This window comes from Bos taurus, chromosome 3 (genome assembly GCF_002263795.3).
Source record: "Bos taurus isolate L1 Dominette 01449 registration number 42190680 breed Hereford chromosome 3, ARS-UCD2.0, whole genome shotgun sequence".
Lineage (NCBI taxonomy): Eukaryota > Metazoa > Chordata > Mammalia > Artiodactyla > Bovidae > Bos > Bos taurus.
In genome coordinates, this window is record NC_037330.1 from 40,510,627 (window position 1) to 40,530,984 (window position 20,358).

General features: G+C 34.6%; 1 protein-coding gene across 4 annotated transcripts in view; it reads left to right on the top strand.

The window, feature by feature from the left end:
* The window catches only part of COL11A1 (collagen type XI alpha 1 chain), a 226,127-nt gene extending 206,082 nt beyond the window's left edge, over nucleotides 1-20,045 (top strand). For 3 of the 4 annotated variants that reach the window (XM_024985040.2, XM_059881885.1, XM_059881882.1), the window contains 10 exons: nucleotides 3,945-3,998; nucleotides 4,980-5,087; nucleotides 5,583-5,636; nucleotides 5,740-5,775; nucleotides 5,870-5,923; nucleotides 7,966-8,215; nucleotides 11,502-11,614; nucleotides 14,125-14,193; nucleotides 16,397-16,630; nucleotides 18,331-20,045. In XM_024985040.2, coding sequence (XP_024840808.1) covers nucleotides 3,945-3,998; nucleotides 4,980-5,087; nucleotides 5,583-5,636; nucleotides 5,740-5,775; nucleotides 5,870-5,923; nucleotides 7,966-8,215; nucleotides 11,502-11,614; nucleotides 14,125-14,193; nucleotides 16,397-16,630; nucleotides 18,331-18,477 — 1,119 coding nt within the window. In that variant the 3' untranslated portion in view covers nucleotides 18,478-20,045. 4 annotated transcript variants of the gene reach the window in all.
* The last annotated feature ends 313 nt before the right edge of the window (nucleotides 20,046-20,358 follow it).

The following is a 20,358-nucleotide window of genomic DNA, read 5'->3' on the forward strand; positions in this document are numbered from 1 at the left end:
AATATCTGTACCTGAAATAACATTTTTATATGCAGAGTTGATATTTTTGATGTGTTCCAGGTTCAGAGGATTTTTATAACTGCTATCACATCATAACTTGCCAATGTCTACTTCCAACTGATGAAAATAAGAAACTGACTTTGCTTGGCAAACGCCTCCTTAGATATAGTTTGAAATTTTATGATATTATTAGCTTAAAAGAATTAACATTCATTTCCTATAACTCTTTCGTGAAAAGTATTTATAGAAATGATTTGAAAGCATTACAAACACAAATAACTTCTAGTATGTTTCCCATTACCCTGAGCATTTAGAATCTGTAGTGTTTCTTTTATTTTTGCCATTCTAGCTTTTACTATTAGATTGTCATGAGAAAGCTGATTGATAACCGTCCAGAGCATATCAAAAACAAATAACAATAATTCAATTTCCATATATTTCACTATATGTAGTGCTTTCATAGGCCTGTTTTTTCTTTCTCTATCACAGTTGTCTAACAGTTATTATTAGAATACATTTATTCTAATGTAGAATAAGTTTCCTCTAATGAGGAAACTTCCATTCCCCGACAGCTCAAGAATTAGGCCTTGGGCAGGGACAAGAAGAGTTGCTGAGCCTAAAGACTGAAGAATTTGGGGTGTGGGGGGGCCGGGAGTGGGGGTCAGAGAGGCAAATTCCTTCCCCTCCCCCACCCCTCCTGCTCGAATCCCCCCTTCCTGCCCCAGGCTGGCGCGGGGCACTTTGTACAAATCCTTGTAAATACCCCCACACCCTCCCTTCTGCAGAGATCTCTGGAGGAGCTGCCGCTCTCACCTCTGGTTTTTAAGTTATTACACCCCCCACCCTCCTCCTGTCGGCCCCCTCACCTGCAGTCTGATGCCCAATAAACTTAGGAGAGTCCCCCCTCAAAAAAAAAAAAAAATAGAATACGTTTATAAATAAAGCTCTGAGATAAGAAAGAATGGACTCAGGAATACCCGAATAATGAGTGGTAGACCTGAGATGCTGAATGAAGCAGTGATTGGAATATCAGTGTTCATGAAGTGACATCCCTGTTAGTTCTCTCACTTACAGCAAGATTTCTGTGTTTATTGTCTACCAGAGAGAGCTTAAATGTAAAATAAGAAGAAAGATAGAAAAAATCTAGCCTCTTTAAATAGCTTTTGTATTTCAATTTAAGAATATATTTACTTTTTACTGACAGATGTCAATTTTAACCAATATTTTTAAATGGGTTCAGGCTACTGGATCAGGTATATGGTTCTTTCATGAAATTACATATTTCTTAGAACTATTTTTTTGTGCTTTTTTATGTCACTTTGTGCTAACATATAGAATGTTTGGCATCTATCCTGATGGTCACAGGACCTCAAGGAATTATTTCATTATTTTCATTACTCATTTATATTATTCCTTTAAAATTGTGCTATTAGACAACATTAATTTCCTAACCAATAATTTACCAGGCCTTTCTGATGAGATCAGAAAAAAGTTGATGCAAATATACTTACTTAATCTTAAAATTATTGAATTAGTAGGACTAAATAAGTAATGCTTTTAACATAAATGACATTCTTTATGCTGTTCTGATTTTCATATTGATTTAACAGATTTGGGACCTAATGCCACAGAATCCTTTTTCTCAAACTTTAATGAATAATAAACCTATGAAACAGATTGCTGGTTTCTAACTCCAGAATTTCAGATTCAGTTAGTCTAGACAAGCCTCTTCTCTAATACATTCACAAAGGGCTTCTCCGATGGCTCAGTGGTAAAGAATCTGTCTGCAGTGCAGGAGATGCAGGTTCAATCCCTGGGTTGGGAAGACAACCTGAGGGCATGGCAACCCATTTCGGTATTCCTACCGATTATTCGGATAATCCCATGGATGGAGAAGCCTTAGGCCATAGTTCCTGGCATCACAGAATCCTGAGCATGCACGCACACAAAATACCTTCATAAGTGGTGATAATGCTGCAGTCTGAGGATCACACCTTGAGATCATCCACTCTGATACAATATTAGCAAATGATATGAAAGTCCAGTGTTAGAATCTAGCCTTAGAATATTCCTGAAAGTGAATTTGACAATTATTTTAACAAAATAGCATGATTATTTATTACACAAAAGAGAATCTAAACTGAATTGATAACAAATCTGTATCTGAGGATTAATAACTTTTTCTTTATAAGAAGAGTTTTAGGGTTAAATTTACATTTAAAATTGCATGGAATTTCTATAAAGATAATTTTATCTATTGTCAATAGAATGACATAGGGAAATTGTTCACTTTTATATCAATACTAACAGAATTTCAGACTCATTCATGTAGTGCAGTGTGTTAGCTGCTCAGTCATGTCCAGCTCTTTGTGACCCCGTGGACTCTAGTCAGAGGGTCCACTGTCCATGGAATTCTTCAGGCCAGAATAGCTTGTCATTCCACTCTCCAGGTGATCTTACCAACCCAAGGATCGAACATGCGTCTCCTGTGTCTCCTGCATTGGGAACTGGGTTCTTTACCACTGCACCATTCTTTCTCTGATATTCAAGATTTCAGTTTGAGGAGAAGACTTGAGAAACTAAAGAATGGAGAGTGCTTATCTATGCAATTTCACAGTAGCCCCTTGAGACAGGAATTATATAATCCTTGGTTTACAGATGAGAGAACTTCAGTTCTCTTTGGTTAGCTAAACTGCAGATAAGAGCATCTGGCTTCCATCCAGTCTATCGGATTCTCAACCCATAGTTTTTATATTACATCACGTTATTTAGATCCATGGCCCTTAATACATTAAATTTGTAAAGATGATGGACTAAGACTTACTGTGCTCTTTCACACTGAAAATTCAAGTTGTCTAGAGAGTGAAAAAATACTTATGGTAGCCTTGCAAAAGATACTACAGTGAAGACTAATCATATAGCTTGATCAAAGTTAAAACAATTTGATTTGTAAGTGCTATGTTAAAATCTTTATGGAAATTATAATTCAAATAGTTCAATTCAGTCTATATAATTCAAACTCATAGAGAAAAAATTATATTTTGCCTTTGTTTCTTGATGCGGTATTTTTTGCAAGCAGTAGTGACTCAAGTGTGTAGTATTATCCTGGCCTTTTTTTCATCCACCACCTACTTGTAAACCATCTGCTTGCATAGTTCAACTTGCTGTAATTTCAGAACAAGAACCTTAGTTTGTGTTGAAGTACACTAGTTTTTTATATCTAAAAATTTGTTTAAAAGACATCATTATGAATATTTTTGTGAGTAGAAGCCAGGACTAAGAGTTAATTGCTAAAATAATTCCATACTTTTCATTACAATATAATTTAACTTGAATGGATAAATGGATTACCCTTGGATTATAAAAAAGATTAAATAATTAAAATATAGGTATAATATGAATAAAGTGAAAATTTTTTTTTTTACATTTAGAGATTATTTAGATTAGAAATTCAATTTGGGAATTATAGCTAAAAATACTTTCTTGGGAGTTTGCTTAGCAAAATGGCTAACAATGGTCAGTTGACTGTCAAACATTTTATTAAAGGCTTTTCCTTTAAATTTTACTGGCAATATTATAACCTTTGAATTTGAGTTTAGCACTAAAACACTTCATTAAATGAATGTAAAATCTGGAAACTTCTTTTCTAAAATTAATTAAAAATGCTTCTTTTCTTTTAAATCATGTGCTATTTTTAACTTCATATTTATTTAAACAAACTTACCAATACTATGTTTTATTATTATGGTTATATATTAAACCATGGAGTTTTAGTGCACAAAATAATTTATAATCCTAAAAAGTAAATGCTTGTTATCAGTAGTTATCTTGAACCTTATCATATTATTAAAACCAGCTTTTCCTCTTTTTGTTTTCCTCGGATAATAATATGATTCTCTAATTTGCGCATACTCTATGTATGTTTGTTATTTCTCATTATTTAGGGACCTCCTGGCTTACCCGGTCTCAAAGGTGACCCTGGCTCCAAGGGTGAAAAGGTGAGAGTAAAATAATGTATTATTACACTGTTGCTATCCTAATTGCAGAGGCTAAGATTATGCACATTAAAATCACTCAAAAGGAAATTTCAAGGAATTGCTTTGTCATTCTAACCAAGGAAAATGCTGTCAATCCTTAGCTTCCAAGAGGAATTCAGAAAAGAGAAAAGAAGGATGAAAAATGTACCAGAACTCAGTGCTATATTAGTCAATGTTCCTTTGTAGGAACCATATGGAGAAAGCATATGGTTATACTAAAATAACTATTCAGAAAATAAACAGAATAACAAAGTGCCCATTTTTTCATGTTTTTAAACATGAAAATAAAAATTTTAAACTAGACTGTCCTTCAGATGGTAATTTTAAAGATATATGTGCTCTGTTGCATCAAATAAAGAAAATAAAACATTTTTAGAGTGACATTAATATTTTTGAATTATTTTTGTTTGTAAATATTTCTTGGGTACTGAAAAATCTCTGAAGAGTAGAACTCATTTTATTTTTTTTAAATTTTTTAAGCACCAAAAACATTGTCTTGGATTATAGCCAATTAGCAATGTTGTTCTAGTTTCAGGTGAACAGAAAGGACTTGGCCATACATATACATTATCCAGTGCTTATTAAACCAAAGAATTTTCTGTTGTTTATTTCACCAATATTAAATTTGGTCATTATTGGCCTTTTAGTTAAAGGAATTCGCTTTAAGTAAACACAGCACTGAAGGTGATGCTTTCAGAAAGCATTTTGTTCAATAATATATATTCCTAACCCTTAATGAAAGTCTCATATAATACAATCAGTAAAGGATCCTATTAGGTGAGGAGGAAAAGGTTCTTAATCCTATATTTTATTCAGAAAGGGTTAAATTTTTAATGTATTTTTTATTCTTATATTTCATGTATTTAATGCAGTTATTTTATGACTATAACTTAATACATGGTTGCAATTTATACATCATTAAAATTTCTTTGCCTTTCAAAGGGACATCCTGGTTTAATTGGCCTAATTGGTCCTCCAGGAGAACAAGGTGAAAAGGGTGACAGAGGACTCCCTGGAACTCAAGGATCTCCAGGAGCAAAGGGAGATGGAGTGAGTAAAGATATCACTGATTTTCCTACTCCTTTCCAATCCTACAGTCAATACACCCACACTCCTGCACACATTCCTTTAAACATGACCAACAAAGTGATTTAGGGGGTCTAATCTCCTTAAGTCAATGATGTTTTCAAAACAAAATTTATTCAACTTTAGAGTAAATAAATAAAAATTATGAATATTGGAAACCATAAAAATTATACTTTAGTAGTCAATTACACAAACGTTCATTGAATCCTCAACACATACAAATCATTCTCAATGCTGCAGGACCATAAAGATATAGAGAGAGAGACATATTGCAGCAAAATGGAAAAAAAATACAGATTATCTTGCTTGCAAAAGTTATTTCCTAGATTTAAAATGGAAAAATTTAAGCCATTCTTCTGTATTTCTGCACTGTCTAAATTTTGCAGTTTGTGTTGTTATGTAATGTATAAAAATGGAATCACTGAGAAAAACTCTAATTTGTATGAAACTTCTCTGTAGGGAATTCCAGGTCCTGCCGGTCCCATTGGTCCACCTGGTCCTCCGGGCTTACCAGTAAGTACAAGACAGAGAATTTTACCAGGTTAACTTATAAATAAATCAAAGAGACATAGATTCTCTAGATTTTTATGTCTGCTTTCGCTTTTGCTTTTTTTAGGGTCCTCAAGGTCCAAAGGGCACTAAAGGCTCTACGGTAAGTACCTTTCCCTTTAGCATTTAAAGTTTTCAGTGATGCCTACTCAAATGTTTTGGTCTCCATTTATTTTGTTGCTTATTCTTTCTAATAGGGACCTGCTGGCCAGAAGGGTGACAGTGGTCTTCCAGGGCCTCCTGGGCCTCCGGTAAGTGCATAGTAACAAGAGTAATATTTTGGCAATTAGCATCTTGAGACAGCCAGTGATTTCTCTGAATTTATAAGAATGAAAAAACACATTCTGTCAAAGTACTGATTTTCTAGGAAATAGCAACTACCTTAAATAAGTACTTAGGTCTGCATGCCAACACATGTCTCTTAATTGGGCTTCCCTAGTAGCTCAGATAATAAAGTGTCTGCCTGCAAATTGGCTTCACTCTTTGAATACACAGATACTATAACTATATATTATAATATCTTGCTTTATTTTTCAAGAAAATCATATATTTTTATATCACATTTTCATGAAAGCAACTGCTTGTATGCCACAAAGATATATTAATACCTAACTAGGAATAAAAAGTTCAGATACTTGGCATTTTTTTTTCCTACTGCATATAATGATAATAATAGCTTCTGCTGCTGCTGCTAAGTCACTTCAGTCATGTCCAACTCTGTGCGACCCCATAGACGGCAGTCCCCCAGGCTCCACTGTCCCTGGGATTCTCCAGGCAAGAACACTGGAGTTGGTTGCCATTTCCCTCTCCAGTGCATGAAAGTGAAAAGTGAAAGAGAAGTCGCTCAGTCGTGTCCAACTCTTAGCGACCCCATGGACTGCAACCCACCAGGCTCCTCAGTCCATGGGATTTTCCAGGCAAGAGTACTGGAGTGGGGTGCCATTGCCTTAGACGGCAGCCCACCAGGCTTCCCGTCCCTGGAATTCTCCAGGCAAGAACACTGGAGTGGGTTGCCACTTCCTTCTCCAATGCATGAAAGTGAAAAGTGAAAGTGAAGTCACTCAGTCGTGTCTGACTCTTAGCGACCCCATGGACTGCAGCCTACCAGGCTCCTCTGTCCATGGGATTTTCTAGGCAAGAGGACTGGAGTGGGGTGCTATTGCCTTCTCCACCAGATAATAATAGCTGCTACTTATTAGATCTGACATTTACCAGGGTTCACACAACTACTGTGTTAGATCCATGTGACAAAATTTGAGACTTTCTTCTTGAACTTGTTTCTAAGCTATATGAGTACTAATTTGCTGCAATGACAGTAACAAAGAATCAAAAACTAGATGGTTCAAAGGATAGAAATGTTTTGTCTGACAAATTTAGAAGGCAGAAGTCCTAGACCAGAGTGTCAGAAACTTGTTTCTTTTTGAGGTGATGTGGCTGGGAAAGATCCTGTGGAGACTTCTCTCCTTTGGTTGTAGAAAGCTGTCTTCTTGTGTCTCTTCACATGGTCTTCTGACTATGCATGTCTCTGTGCCAGATTTTCCCATTTTAGAATGATACCAGTCATATCGGAATCAGAACTACCCTAATGCCCTCATGTTCACTTTAATAATTATATATACAGCCACCCCATTTCTAAATGAGATCTTCCTCTGAGTTATTGTGGCTTTGAAATTCTCCACATGGATTTTTATGGGATAGAATTCAGTCCATAAAAGTACAGATTAACTATTTGATGTAGTTCTACTCTTATAGATATGTAAATTCAAGTCTAATTGCACTTCTTTATTTATATATACAGCTATAAATGTTTGGAACCAGCTAATGTGTATTTTTAAATGTGATATAAATTGTTATCAAGTACCATAGACATCTCATTATATAATACAAGAACCTAAAAATGTTTTTTTAATCTTCAGAGACTAAAGTCTTGTTGCAGGGATAGGACATGGAAATGAGGACTAGTTAGTAAATAGAAAAGTAACAGATATAACATATCTCCACACAAATCTGTACTATGTTACTTGTATAGAAAAAGCCCAGAAGTCATCTGATTTTTGTGCCTACCTTGATACCTCCACTAGATTCTTTTTAAAGAATTCACAAAGTTTATATATAAAGATATATATGTATGATAAATATATATAAGCAATTAGAGAAAACTTTAAAAATAGGGAAAACATTAAAAGGCTAAATAAATTGTAATATCTTATGATATAACATAATCAGTAATAATTAATATTTGAAGAATATTTTACCCTAGGAAGCAGTTACATGCAGATCATCTCTTTTACAGGGTCCACCAGGTGAAGTCATACAGCCTTTACCAATCTTGTCACCCAAAAAAACAAGAAGACATGCTGAAAGCACGCAAGCAGATGCAGGTGATAATATTCTGGATTACAATGATGGAATGGAGGAAATATTTGGTTCCCTCAATTCCTTGAAACAAGACATCGAGCATATGAAGTTTCCAATGGGGACACAGACCAATCCAGCCCGAACTTGCAAAGATCTGCAACTCAGCCACCCTGACTTCCCAGATGGTATGTTAATAATACATGACCAAGTGAATGTTCTGAGCTTCTAAGTTACTGAGATGCACTGTCAGCTCATTAATTCTAGTTAAATATTTAATATAGACTCTAAATAAAATGAGAGTGAATGATTAATTCCAATCCTGTAGACAAAAAAAAAAAAAAAAAGCCATTTACACTGTAATTCTAGATCTACTTTGGAAAATCTTTGTCTTGTTAAATAAGGTTTTATTAAATTATGACAAGATCAATTTTAGATGGTTATAGATAACAAGGGCTTTCCTGGTGACTCCCCCTGCCAATGTGGGAGATGCAGGTTTGAAGCCTAGGTCGGGAAGATCCCCTGAAGAAGGAAATGACAACCTATTCCAGTATTCTTGCCTGGGAAGTCTTACAGAGAGAGGAGCCTAGCGGGCAACAGTCTTCTGGGGTTGGAGAAGAGTCAGACATGACCTAGCGACTAAAAAATAACAACATCAAGATAACACAAATGTATTTTGGTATGTAATTACTATCGTAGAATGGGTATGATGTGTGCATATTACTACATATTTATATACTATGTCCTAACTTATATAACACTCAGGATTAAGTAGCATAACTGAATCATGTGACCTATCAGTTTAGCAATGATTTGGTGAAAAGAGTATTTAAGAAATAGGATAGTTTGAGGCAAAAATGTATTTCATTGATCCATGAATAACAACTGTGAATTATTTGTTTGTAATAATATCAAGATAATTTCCTATACCTACCCACTCCAGTATTCTTGCCTTGGAGCTCCTCTGCACCAGGAACAGAGGAGCCTGGCTACAGGCTATAGTCCATGAGGTTACAAGAGAGTTAGATGATGACTGAGCAACTAAACAACAAAATTAGTTGACAAAACTCTTATATACCTGTTCTGAGAAGCTAACAGTCCCAGGTATTTTAAATGAATAACTCATATTATCCTAAACTAAACCAAAAATGGGCAGATCTGTATCTGATTTTAAATCTCCCACTTTAAATGGAAATACTTTGTCACTCTATTTACTCTGTGTGACAACATTATTTTTCACTATTGATCATATAATGAATGTTGTAACTGAGATCTAAATAACTCAGCATAGACAGAAAAGTTTCATGCTATTCAAGAACAGACATTCCCTACTACAAAAATGTCTTAAAAGTCTCCTATCTTAAGCACAATCTGTTAAAAAGAGACACAGATAATTATTAAGGATTCTTTACAAACTGCTATCAAAAATCTTTACATTTATTTTTATTTGAAATATATATTGTTTAGTTTCATATTAATTTAGTGATTTATAAAAAGAATGACCCACATTTCTGATCTAGCTAAGGTAATCATACATATGTGACTGAATATCAAATGTAAAAAATAAGCATTTACTGACAACATAAAACAACACATGATTAACTAGAACTTGATGCTCAAGACAATTTTGTAAATTTGGGGGATAGAAAGCTCACTGTGGACTACAGTTTCTGGTGGTTTCTATATATTAGCTAACTTTATTAATTATTTGTGTTAATTAATTACAATTAAATATTTATTTATTTACTTATTGGTGTCAGACACTGTTATTCATGCAGAAACTCACAGATAAACAGAAAGAACAATTCCTTTGGGCTATTATTGTCTAATGATGGCAACAGGTAAACCTTGAGTTTTATAATGGCATAGTATGACAGATACAGATTTCCCCTGCTATCTAAAATCAGAGAGTTCCTATGAAATCTCTTGCAAGCTGAAATGGTAAAAAGCCAAAAAAAGCATCTTAGTAATTTAAATATATGTCATTTGAAAGACTATCTAGTAACAATGTTAACTAAGAAGAGATAAAAATAATGCTTACCAGATAATTCAAAATTATATATTCTTAAAAACCCTAAGAAATATCAAAGATTAAGAGTGGTTATTCCAGTTGGTAAAATCTTTAAGATGATTTTTATTTTCTTGTGTAATTTTCTTCCAAGAATTTTAATTGGTTCCAGATGTGAAATTATTAATGGTGTAATCAGAAAAAGTATAATTTTTTTGTTAAAGAATTTATTTTAAAAAGCAAACTGATATTAAATTTTCAGGAGTTCCAATACTAAGCCAAGCAGTTTGAGCTTTTACGTTGTTTAAAGTTCATAATCAGTGAATTGACATAATTCAAATCAGGATTTGAAATGAAATGGTAGCATGAAGAATGTTAGGAGAGAAGTAGTCATCACATATCTACCAAGTCTATCTCCCCAATTATTCTCAAATAACCCCATTGTCAATTACTTAAAGAATAACTTTTTGTTAGTCCCACTACTTAACATCATTACTCACCTAACACCAAATTAATGGTCATGGTCATTTACATGATAAAATTAGTTCTGTACCATTTAAATAATATAATTAATAGCAAACTGTATTTAAATATATAAAATAGACTTATTTGGAGCCCATTTAAAGAGGGAGTACATTTACTTAATGAAGTTTTTGTTATACAGTAATGCAAAAGAATGATCCTTGAAGCTAAGTAGATACTCTCACCTCCATCAATACAGATAAATAAATCAAGGAAAAATATAATGATCATTATAGTCAGGTTATTGCTGTTTTAGTTGCTAAGTCATGTCCAACTCTTTTGCAACCCCATGGCCTGTAGCCTGCCAGGCTTCTCAGTCCATGGGATTTCACTTAAGTAGTAAATAAAACATATAGGATTTAGGGTCAAGTATATCTCCACCCAGTGTACTTGCAATTTATTATATGTAAATCAATAGGGTATTGATATTTGAGGAGGAGTCATTTAAGCTGAAACCCAAAAGTAATAGGCATGCTAAGAATAAAAAAAAGGATGTTCCAGGAAGATGGGGACATTCGCAAAGCTCCAGGCAGACAAAACAATAGGTCATTCTTTCTTCAAACATATACCCCAATGTGACCAAAAGCATAAAAGTGATCCATGTAGAAAAATAAATGATTATTCATTTTTCCTTATTTCTCCAATAAAATTGGCCCTATAATATATTCAATTTTTTATATAAATGTATTTGTGCTTGTGCTGTGCTTAGTTTCTCAGTTGTGTCTGATTCTTTGCAACTCCATGGACTATAGCCCACCAGCCTCCGCTGTCCATGGGGATTCTCCAGGCAAGAATACTGGAGTGGGTTGCCATGCCCTCCTCCAGGGGATCTTCCCAACTCAGGGATCGACCCCAGGTCTCCTGCATTGTGGGTAGATTGTTTATCAGCCACCAGCAAAGCCCAAAATGTATTTGCATATGACTTATTTTTTTTCTGCTTTCAGGTGAATATTGGATTGATCCCAACCAAGGTTGCTCAGGAGATTCCTTCAAAGTTTACTGTAATTTCACATCTGGTGGTGAGACTTGCATTTATCCAGACAAAAAATCGGAGGGAGTAAGTAACCAATCTGTTTTGATGGTGACTGTTGACAGTTTATGCCATGTTTTTGCAATATTGAAGTAAACAGGAAAATTATATTGTCATATTTTCATTTATCTGCTTTTCTTACAGGGGTAATTAGAGCATTTCATTTGCATAAACATGAATAAGGCACCAAAGTGAGACACGTAGTTAACAGATACTTTTTATTTTTTAGCCAGATGTACTCTTTATGCACCTGCTTGCTCTCTAAAATTCTATGACTTTCCATGACACAGCACAGCTGATTATCAGATTTTAGTATATGCATAGTGGTATTCTTTCCAATTACCATGTGATAGAACTCACAGCTGTATTTTACACTCAAAATACACAAAATACACAAGAACGAATCTTTAACATAAGAGTATTCTCTGTACTTTCAGATAGTCTCTTCAAACATATTCCTTGATTTTCACCAAGCAGTATCAATATATGTGAGTTCTGTCTTTAAAGTGAAAGTGAAAGTGAAGTCGCTCAGTCATGTCTGACTCTTTGCGACCCCATAGACTGCAATGGCACCCCACTCCAGTACTCTTGCCTAGAAAATCCAGTGGGTGGAGGAGCCTGGTAGGCTGCAGTCCATGGGGTCGTGAAGAGTCGGACACGACTGAGCGACTTCACTTTCACTTTTCACTTTCATGCATTGGAGAAGGAAGTAGCAACCCACTCCAGTGTTCTTGCCTGGAGAATCCCAGGGACGGGGGAGCCTGGTGGGCTGCCGTCTATGTGGTCGCACAGAGTCGGACACAACTGAAGTGATTTAGCAGCAGCAGCAGACTGTAGCCTACCAGGCTCCTCCGTCCATGGGATTTTCCAGGCAAGAGTACTGGAGTGGGTTGCCATCTCCTTCTCCAGAGGATCTTCCTGACCCAGGGATTGAACCCGGGTCTCCTGCGTTGTAGGCAGACGCTTTACCGTCTGAGCCACCAGGGAAGCTATAGGCAAATTATTAATATAAGATTTTTCACTAACATAATTACCTTCTCCAAACATTTTATAGATGGGACATTTTGATTTTATCTGTATACTTTTAATAAATCATATTCTTGTTAGTAAGTGGAGTTGGCATGCAGAGGCACAGAATCTCCTTGAGATAAAACAAGCAACTTTTAAAAAATATTTTAATTTTATAGGAGTATAATTGATCTACAAGATTGTGTTTGTTCCAGGTGTACAGCAAAGTGATTCAGTTATATATATTATATATATATACACATACATATACACATATATTCATTCTTTTTTAGATTCTTTTCTCATATAGGTTATCACAGAATATTGGGTAGATTTCCCTGTGCTATACAGTAGGTCCTTGTTGATTACCTGTTTTATGTATAGTAGTGTGTGTGTGTTCACCCCAAGCTCCTGATTTATCCCACCCCACTCCACGTTTCCCCCTTTGGTAACCACAGGTTTATAAGAAAATAAGTAGCCTTGTGACTACTCTCTTTAGGAGAGACATTTAGTTTGTAAGTGAATGATGGATAGTAGGAGCAGGAAACAAAGCAACTTCTGTTTCCCAACCACATTTTGCATGTGGGGAAGCATAATAAACTCCTCTAGTCCACAGAGAAATGTGGGAAAATGGAAATGCCTCCCCTTACAGGATTACTCAAATTCCCTCTAGTGAGGCCTTGCTGCTGCTGGTGCTGCTGCTAAGTTGCTTCAGTTGTGTCCGACTCTGTGTGACCCCATAGACGGCAGCCCACCAGGCTCCCCAGTCCCTGGGATTCTCCAGGCAAGAACACTGGAGTGGGTTGCCATTTCCTTCTCCAATGCATGAAAGTGAAAAGTGAAAGTGAAGTCGCTCAGTCCTGTCTGACTCTTAGAGACCCCATGGACTGCCACCAGGCTCCTCCATCCATGGGATTTTCAAGGCAAGAGTACTGGAGTGGGATGCCATTGCCTTCTCCGAGTGATGCCTTAAATACCTCTATATCTTGCTGATCTTTGCAAAGCTAAATAATAACATTTATAAAAGTTTCTAATCATTTTCCCCAGCAGGGAATGACTAGGCTTGCTTCCTGCCAAGCTTAATCTTGACTTCTCCATAGCATCCAGTCCTCAGTTACTAACTGGATGCTTCAGGATGCCTCCCTTGGTTATGAACTACTAAAGGTTTCTATCTGCCTTGATGGCAGATTCCAACTGGCATTGTGAGGGTTTCTTTTGCAAGAAGTTGCCTAAGAGTTCTGCCCACATCTCCTATAGCCAACACTTGGTATGCCTTTACCAGGTTATTTTCCACCTCCCTTATTTTGTAGCAATTAAAGAAAACAGGGAAAAAAATTGGCTCAAAATTCACTAAATGGGAATTCACAGATCTATCTGAAATTTTGCTCTTTATCCTGTTTTGTATTATCCAGGTAAACCATTTTAAAAACTCTTCAGCATCACAGTATTACTGAAAATAAATGATAAATATATAAACAATATTGTTTATAATTTAACCTGCTTTCTAACTTTTCTTTTCTTTGCAACAGGTAAGAATTTCATCATGGCCAAAGGAGAAACCAGGAAGCTGGTTTAGTGAATTTAAGAGAGGAAAACTGGTATGTTATTACCTTAGCATGCATGGTGTATCTTAAACATCATAACTCAAGTTCAAATTATATAATCTCTAGCCCCTTACTGTGAAAGTCTAAATCATACAAAGCAGGATTCCATGTACTCTCTAGTTTGCTTTATCTAAATCTCTTAGACCAATTTTGGGATTTTTAGAGAGAAGTCTAAAATTTTTACCAAAATAAATGGAAATATATTAAATTTATTAAAATAATAAAATCAAATAAAGTATACATTTCACTAAGTACTTGAGATAGCATAAAAATGGACTATATTAGAAATATGAGTTATAGAGAATATAATATCTATTTAGGAAGGATCTCTGACTATTTCATTTCCTTTATACTTGAAATCTAATTTATTCTTTGTTTTCAATTGCAATAAGAATTTTTGGAATGTGAAATGTTTTTTCCAATAGTTACATCTGGAAATAAAGTGAGCTGACTGACTGACCTTTTATATGGATTACAGCACATGTTTACTTAGATATTTCCATAGAATTACCAGTTCGTGGTTAGTCATTTTCTAGAGATATTTTAACATTGCATGCCAAAACTAAATTTGCATTTAAAAGCTGTTTAAGATATATTTGTTTTTGAAATGTTAATTATAATGTATTCTAATGAAAGTTTCTCATTTATTCAGATAATTATTCAAATTTTCAATGTTCTTTAAAAAAATTATGATTTTCCATTTATGACTATTTATACAATCGTTATCCTCTAAAAATCTACACATATTACTAATATTCTCCACATTATAAATCTCTAGTTCAGTTTTCAAGTTACATATTAAATATCCATGTTACAGTTTTATCTTTGTGTGAGATAAAAATACATACACAAATAGAGCTCTCTGGGTGTAGTTTTATTTTTTGCTGTTTTGTTTTCCTTAGAGTGGATTTCCCAGTTTTTTTTCTCTAACCTCTCAGGTATTCTCATCATCTGAACTGTTAATCAGAAAGAATTAAGTAAATCAATAATAAGGAGGAAAAGTGAAGCAAAAGTTGCTTGTGGACAGTTGTCCATGGAATTCTCCAGTCCAGAATACTGGAGTGGGTAGCATTTCCCTTCTCCAGCAGATCTTCCTGACCCAGGAATCAAACCAGGATCTCCTGCATTGCAGGCAGATTCTTTACCAACTGAGCTATCAGGGAAGCCCAATAAGAAGGAAAGTCACAGATAACTGCCTTTATATTGAATTAATCTATAACCTGGGCAAATTTCTTACTTAATTTTTAAAATATAAGTTTATATGTCTCAGCTAATCCGAGATAGTTTATTTATACCCAGTAAAACAAATTACAAGCTTGACAAGAGAGACAGTTTTTAATAATTTGAAATTAGGACTGTGTTCCTTCTCAAAACGCAAATTAAGTATTTCCTGATAACAAATATTTACTTGCATGTCTCAGGCAATATGCTTGGTGCTGATGATACAAAGATGAATATAATTACATCAACTAAGAACAGACAAACAGGAGGTCTGTGGTGAAAATTAGAAGACCAAAAACCTCTTGGAAGACTGTGGCCCCAAAATGAAAAATGCAGGAATGTGTCGAAAATTTTGAATCAAACAGATATACTAGGAAAATAGGGGAAAACAAACATAAAAATAGTCTGTCTTTGCATTTCACTGAGATTCCTTGATTTTCATTTTCACTGTTTTACCACTCTATTATTCAAAAGGGCTTCCTTGATAGCTCAGTTGGTAAAAAAAATCCACCTGCAATGCAGGAGACCCTGGTTCGATTCCTGGGTCAGGAAGATCCACTGGAGAACGGACAGGCTACCCACTCCAGTTTTCTGGCCTGGAGAATTCCCTGGACTATATCAAAAAGGTACAGGAGTATAATGAAATAATTCTTGGAAACAAATAAAACAATTACATTTTTTTGTGGTATTTACTGACTGACTAGGAAAATGAAGTGTAGAGGTAAAATGATTTTTTTTTTCCAAGATAAGTATTGTTGATAGTAGCTAAGGTGAAAACCCATCTTCATTTCATAAATTCCTATATCTGGGTGATATAGGACTTCTGACTCTCAGTGCATACCTTCTTTCATTAAGTAAGAAATAGGTCTGTTGATACATCCACATGCTTCTGGAATCTCAATTCACTGTTGACAGTGATTTTATTCTTTATAATAGAAAAGAGTCTTTATGTGTCTCTTTATTCTCTTATTTCCAGCTTTCATATTTAGATATCGAAGGCAATTCCATTAATATGGTGCAAATGACATTTCTGAAACTGCTGACTGCCTCTGCTCGGCAAAATTTCACCTATTACTGTCATCAGTCAGTGGCCTGGTATGATATGTCATCAGGAAGCTATGACAAAGCACTTCGGTTCTTGGGATCAAATGATGAGGAGATGTCCTATGACAACAACCCTTACATCAAAGCCCTATTTGATGGCTGTGCGGTGAGTATAGTCCCTGTGGCCTTCTTTCACAGAGATGAGAGGCAATGTATAGCCATTCCACTTTAGCCCTAAGTCAGATTTCTCTCATGAAGGGGATGTCAATTGTCATTAAGCCTTGATGCTTAACACTGACATATTAAAGTGCTGCTGCTGCTACTGCTGCTGAGTTGCTTCAGTCGTGTCCGACTCTGTGTGACCCCAGAGACGGCAGCCCACCAGGCTCCCCCATCCCTGGGATTCTCTAGGCAAGAACGCTGGAGTGGGTTGCCATTTCCTTCTCCAGTGCATGAAAGTGAAAAGTCAAAGTGAAGTCACTCAGTCATGTCTGACTCTTAGTGACCCCATGGACTGCAGCCTACCAGGCTCCTCCATCCATGGGATTTTCCAGGCAAGAGTATTGGAGTGGGGTGCCATTGCCTTCTCCAATGCATGAAAGTGAAAAGTGAAAGTGAAGTCGCTCAGGTTGTCTACTTGAAAGTTACACAGTCGTGTCCGACTCCTAGCAACCCCATGGACTGCAGTCTACCAGTCTCCTCCGTCCATGGGATTTTCCAGGGAAGAGTACTGGAGTGAAGCCAGTACTGAAGCCATTGCCTTCTCCAATATTAAAGTACAGTATATTAGAAACCACTAGTACTCACACACAAACACACACACACACAGATACAGAAACTGAAACATACATATAGACACACTTTTAAAGCCATAGCAGAAGGTAATCTTGGGTCATATGTTATTTTTATGGAATTATTCCTGATATTTAAATACTATTACAGCTAGTTATTCGTGGAATGAAAAAGATCAAGAGCCTTATTTCATTTGCCTCCTTAATTCATGATTCTAAAATGACAGTTAAAGGAATCATCATTATACCATTCATACCATAGATAATTCTTATCTTGTATTTTGCTTATAGAGGTTTGCGGATTGGTATTATGTTACAAGAGCTTAAACAGATACAGTCATTTTGTTATTTTAATCCTCTGCAACTGTCTTTCTCACACATATGGTAATTTCATAACAGCAAATGACCAAGAGAGCATCCTTAAAAATTTGTTTTCCTAGCTGATTACTGAAAAGCCACAATTACAAATAAACAAAGTAAGTAGCTTACACATAGACCAAAGAAGAGAACATACTGTATATTGAAAGGAGCAAGTGATTTAGATTTCCCAATATAATGTACTGATAACTATTCATAAAATTTATACATAGCAACAGAAATACTTTGACTTGGGCTTCTTGTATTATAATTCCTACACTGTATTCAAATTTTTCTTAGAAAATTTGCTTATATGTGTGTGTATACATATATATATTTATATATATATCTTAATTATTGTAACAATGGTAAGGATATATTATTTATGCAAAGATATGACCCAGTACCAATATCAGTTTTCTCATATTAAAATGTATATATCAATTCAGTAAGATTCTCTGCAGCTGTGCAATATATTAGAGTAACATTTTGAATATGTGCAGCTAAATACTAAATACGGTCAACATTCAGAATTTAAAACTACATATGACATCAGTGATAACAAGAAGAGTGAATTACTACAAAGATAATGGCAAATTTGTTTTCCATTCTCTTCTTTCTTACCTTCTTACCTCTACTCAGAGGCTTAAGAAAAAAATAATGTATGTTAGAAGTATGCAATGATTGTATAACTTTTTATTTCTTCTTAACTTTACAGTCCAGAAAAGGCTATGAAAAGACTGTGATTGAAATCAATACACCGAAAATTGATCAAGTACCTATCGTTGATGTAATGATCAATGACTTTGGTGATCAGAATCAGAAGTTTGGATTTGAAGTTGGTCCTGTTTGTTTTCTTGGCTAAGATTAGGACAAAGAACATATGAAATCAACAGAAAATATACCTTGGTACCACCAACCCATTTTACGCCACATGCAAGTTTTGAATAAGAATGGTATAGAAAATAACTTGCTACATATGTATGTACCAATTAGGAAATACTGATGCCCTTGTGGGCACAGAACCACATGACAAAACTTTGAAAATCATAAAAATATAAGATAGTGTGGCTGAGATGGAAACAGGCCTTATTCTTGAATCCCAATTTTCATCTCTCCTTTTCCTATTTGGATTTCTTTGGTGCTGTAGAAAAAAAAAAAAAGAGAGAAAAATATATATTCATAAAAGATATGGTGCTCATTCCCATCCATCAAGGATGTGCTAAAACAATGTGTTTAATAAATTGTAATTTTATGTACAGTTCTATACTGTTATCTATGTGTCCATTTCCAAAACTTGCACGTGTCTCTGAATTCCATCTGACTCTAATTTTATGACAATTGCAGAAATATGATGGCAATAAATATATGTATTATGAAAAAATAAAACTGTAATTTCTGGTGGCTCTAATTCCCTTCCTTTGATGAATAATAAAATGCCTTTGTATATATTGATGTTGAAGAGTTCAGTTATTTGATGTCGCCAACAAATTTCTCAGAGGGCAAAACCTGGAAGACTTTTGGAAGCACATACCGAGCAACTCTTCTCTTCTGACCGTAACTTTGCTGAATTTCAGCCAAAAACATCATGCATTTTGATGCTTTATTCAGTGCTATACCTCAGCCGTTTTCTTTTCAGAATCCAGGATCTCACAGGATACTTGTATATATGGAAAACAAGCAAGTTTATATTTTTGGACAGGAAAACGTGTATGAGAAGCTATTTTAACAGATTGATGCCTACATCAAGCAATCAATCAATCACATGTACAATTTCTTTAACTACGTTATCTCATCTCATTGTTTTCAGTGTGCTTCAGCTATTCAGGTTAATATTAAAAGATGGAAACTAAGCAGTTATTTATGAACTTGTTAAATGTTATATTTTAATCAATCGACTTCTAGAATTTGATGCTAAGTTGCATATAATCTTCAAATATTATTTTACTTGCACCTGTCCAACAAATATTATTTCTTTTCTTTCAAGATAATATCATACATTATTTGACCTACCTAATTGCTAATAACATAAGGGTGAACTGTTACTAATAGTGCTTGTACTAAAAGTCATACTTATTAAAAAAAATAAAAATATTTTTTCCACTAAGGCATTTTCTTTCAGGTAGCTTGAAATAGCAGTAAAATCTAAAAATAACAAATTGAACTTTGTATCTATTTTAAGTAATATATGTAAGACTTGAAAATAAATGTTTTATTATTTCTTATATGAAGTGTTAAGTTAATTGATACTAGATTTCACTGGAACATTTTCAACTGATAATTTATCACAAAAGAACATACTTGTAATATTGAAATTAAAACGTGAACATTGTCATTCAGAAGTTCTTTTATTTTTTAAATCAAGTTTGTAAATGTCCTTTGAAGAAGGGAGATATGAATGGTATAAATAAACTCAAGTCTTGTCTACCTGGATTGGTCATTCTCTTTCTTAAATAGGTTTTAAATTACTCTATTGCAGAAAAGGCTTTCAATTTGTTTCTTGACCATCCAGGTTAGAATAGTTTTACACTTCTGAAAAAGAATATTATCCTTCATAGATTAGTTGTTTAAAATTCTCCACATTTCTAAAATAAACTCTATAAACAAAATGATAGGATATGCTTAATTTTTAAAATATTTTTATAATTAAAAACTTTATGACGTTTCAAACATTCATAATTTCAGCATTACAAGAATTTCCAGATATTTTACTTGAAATATAGACTTTAATATAGACTGTATAGGC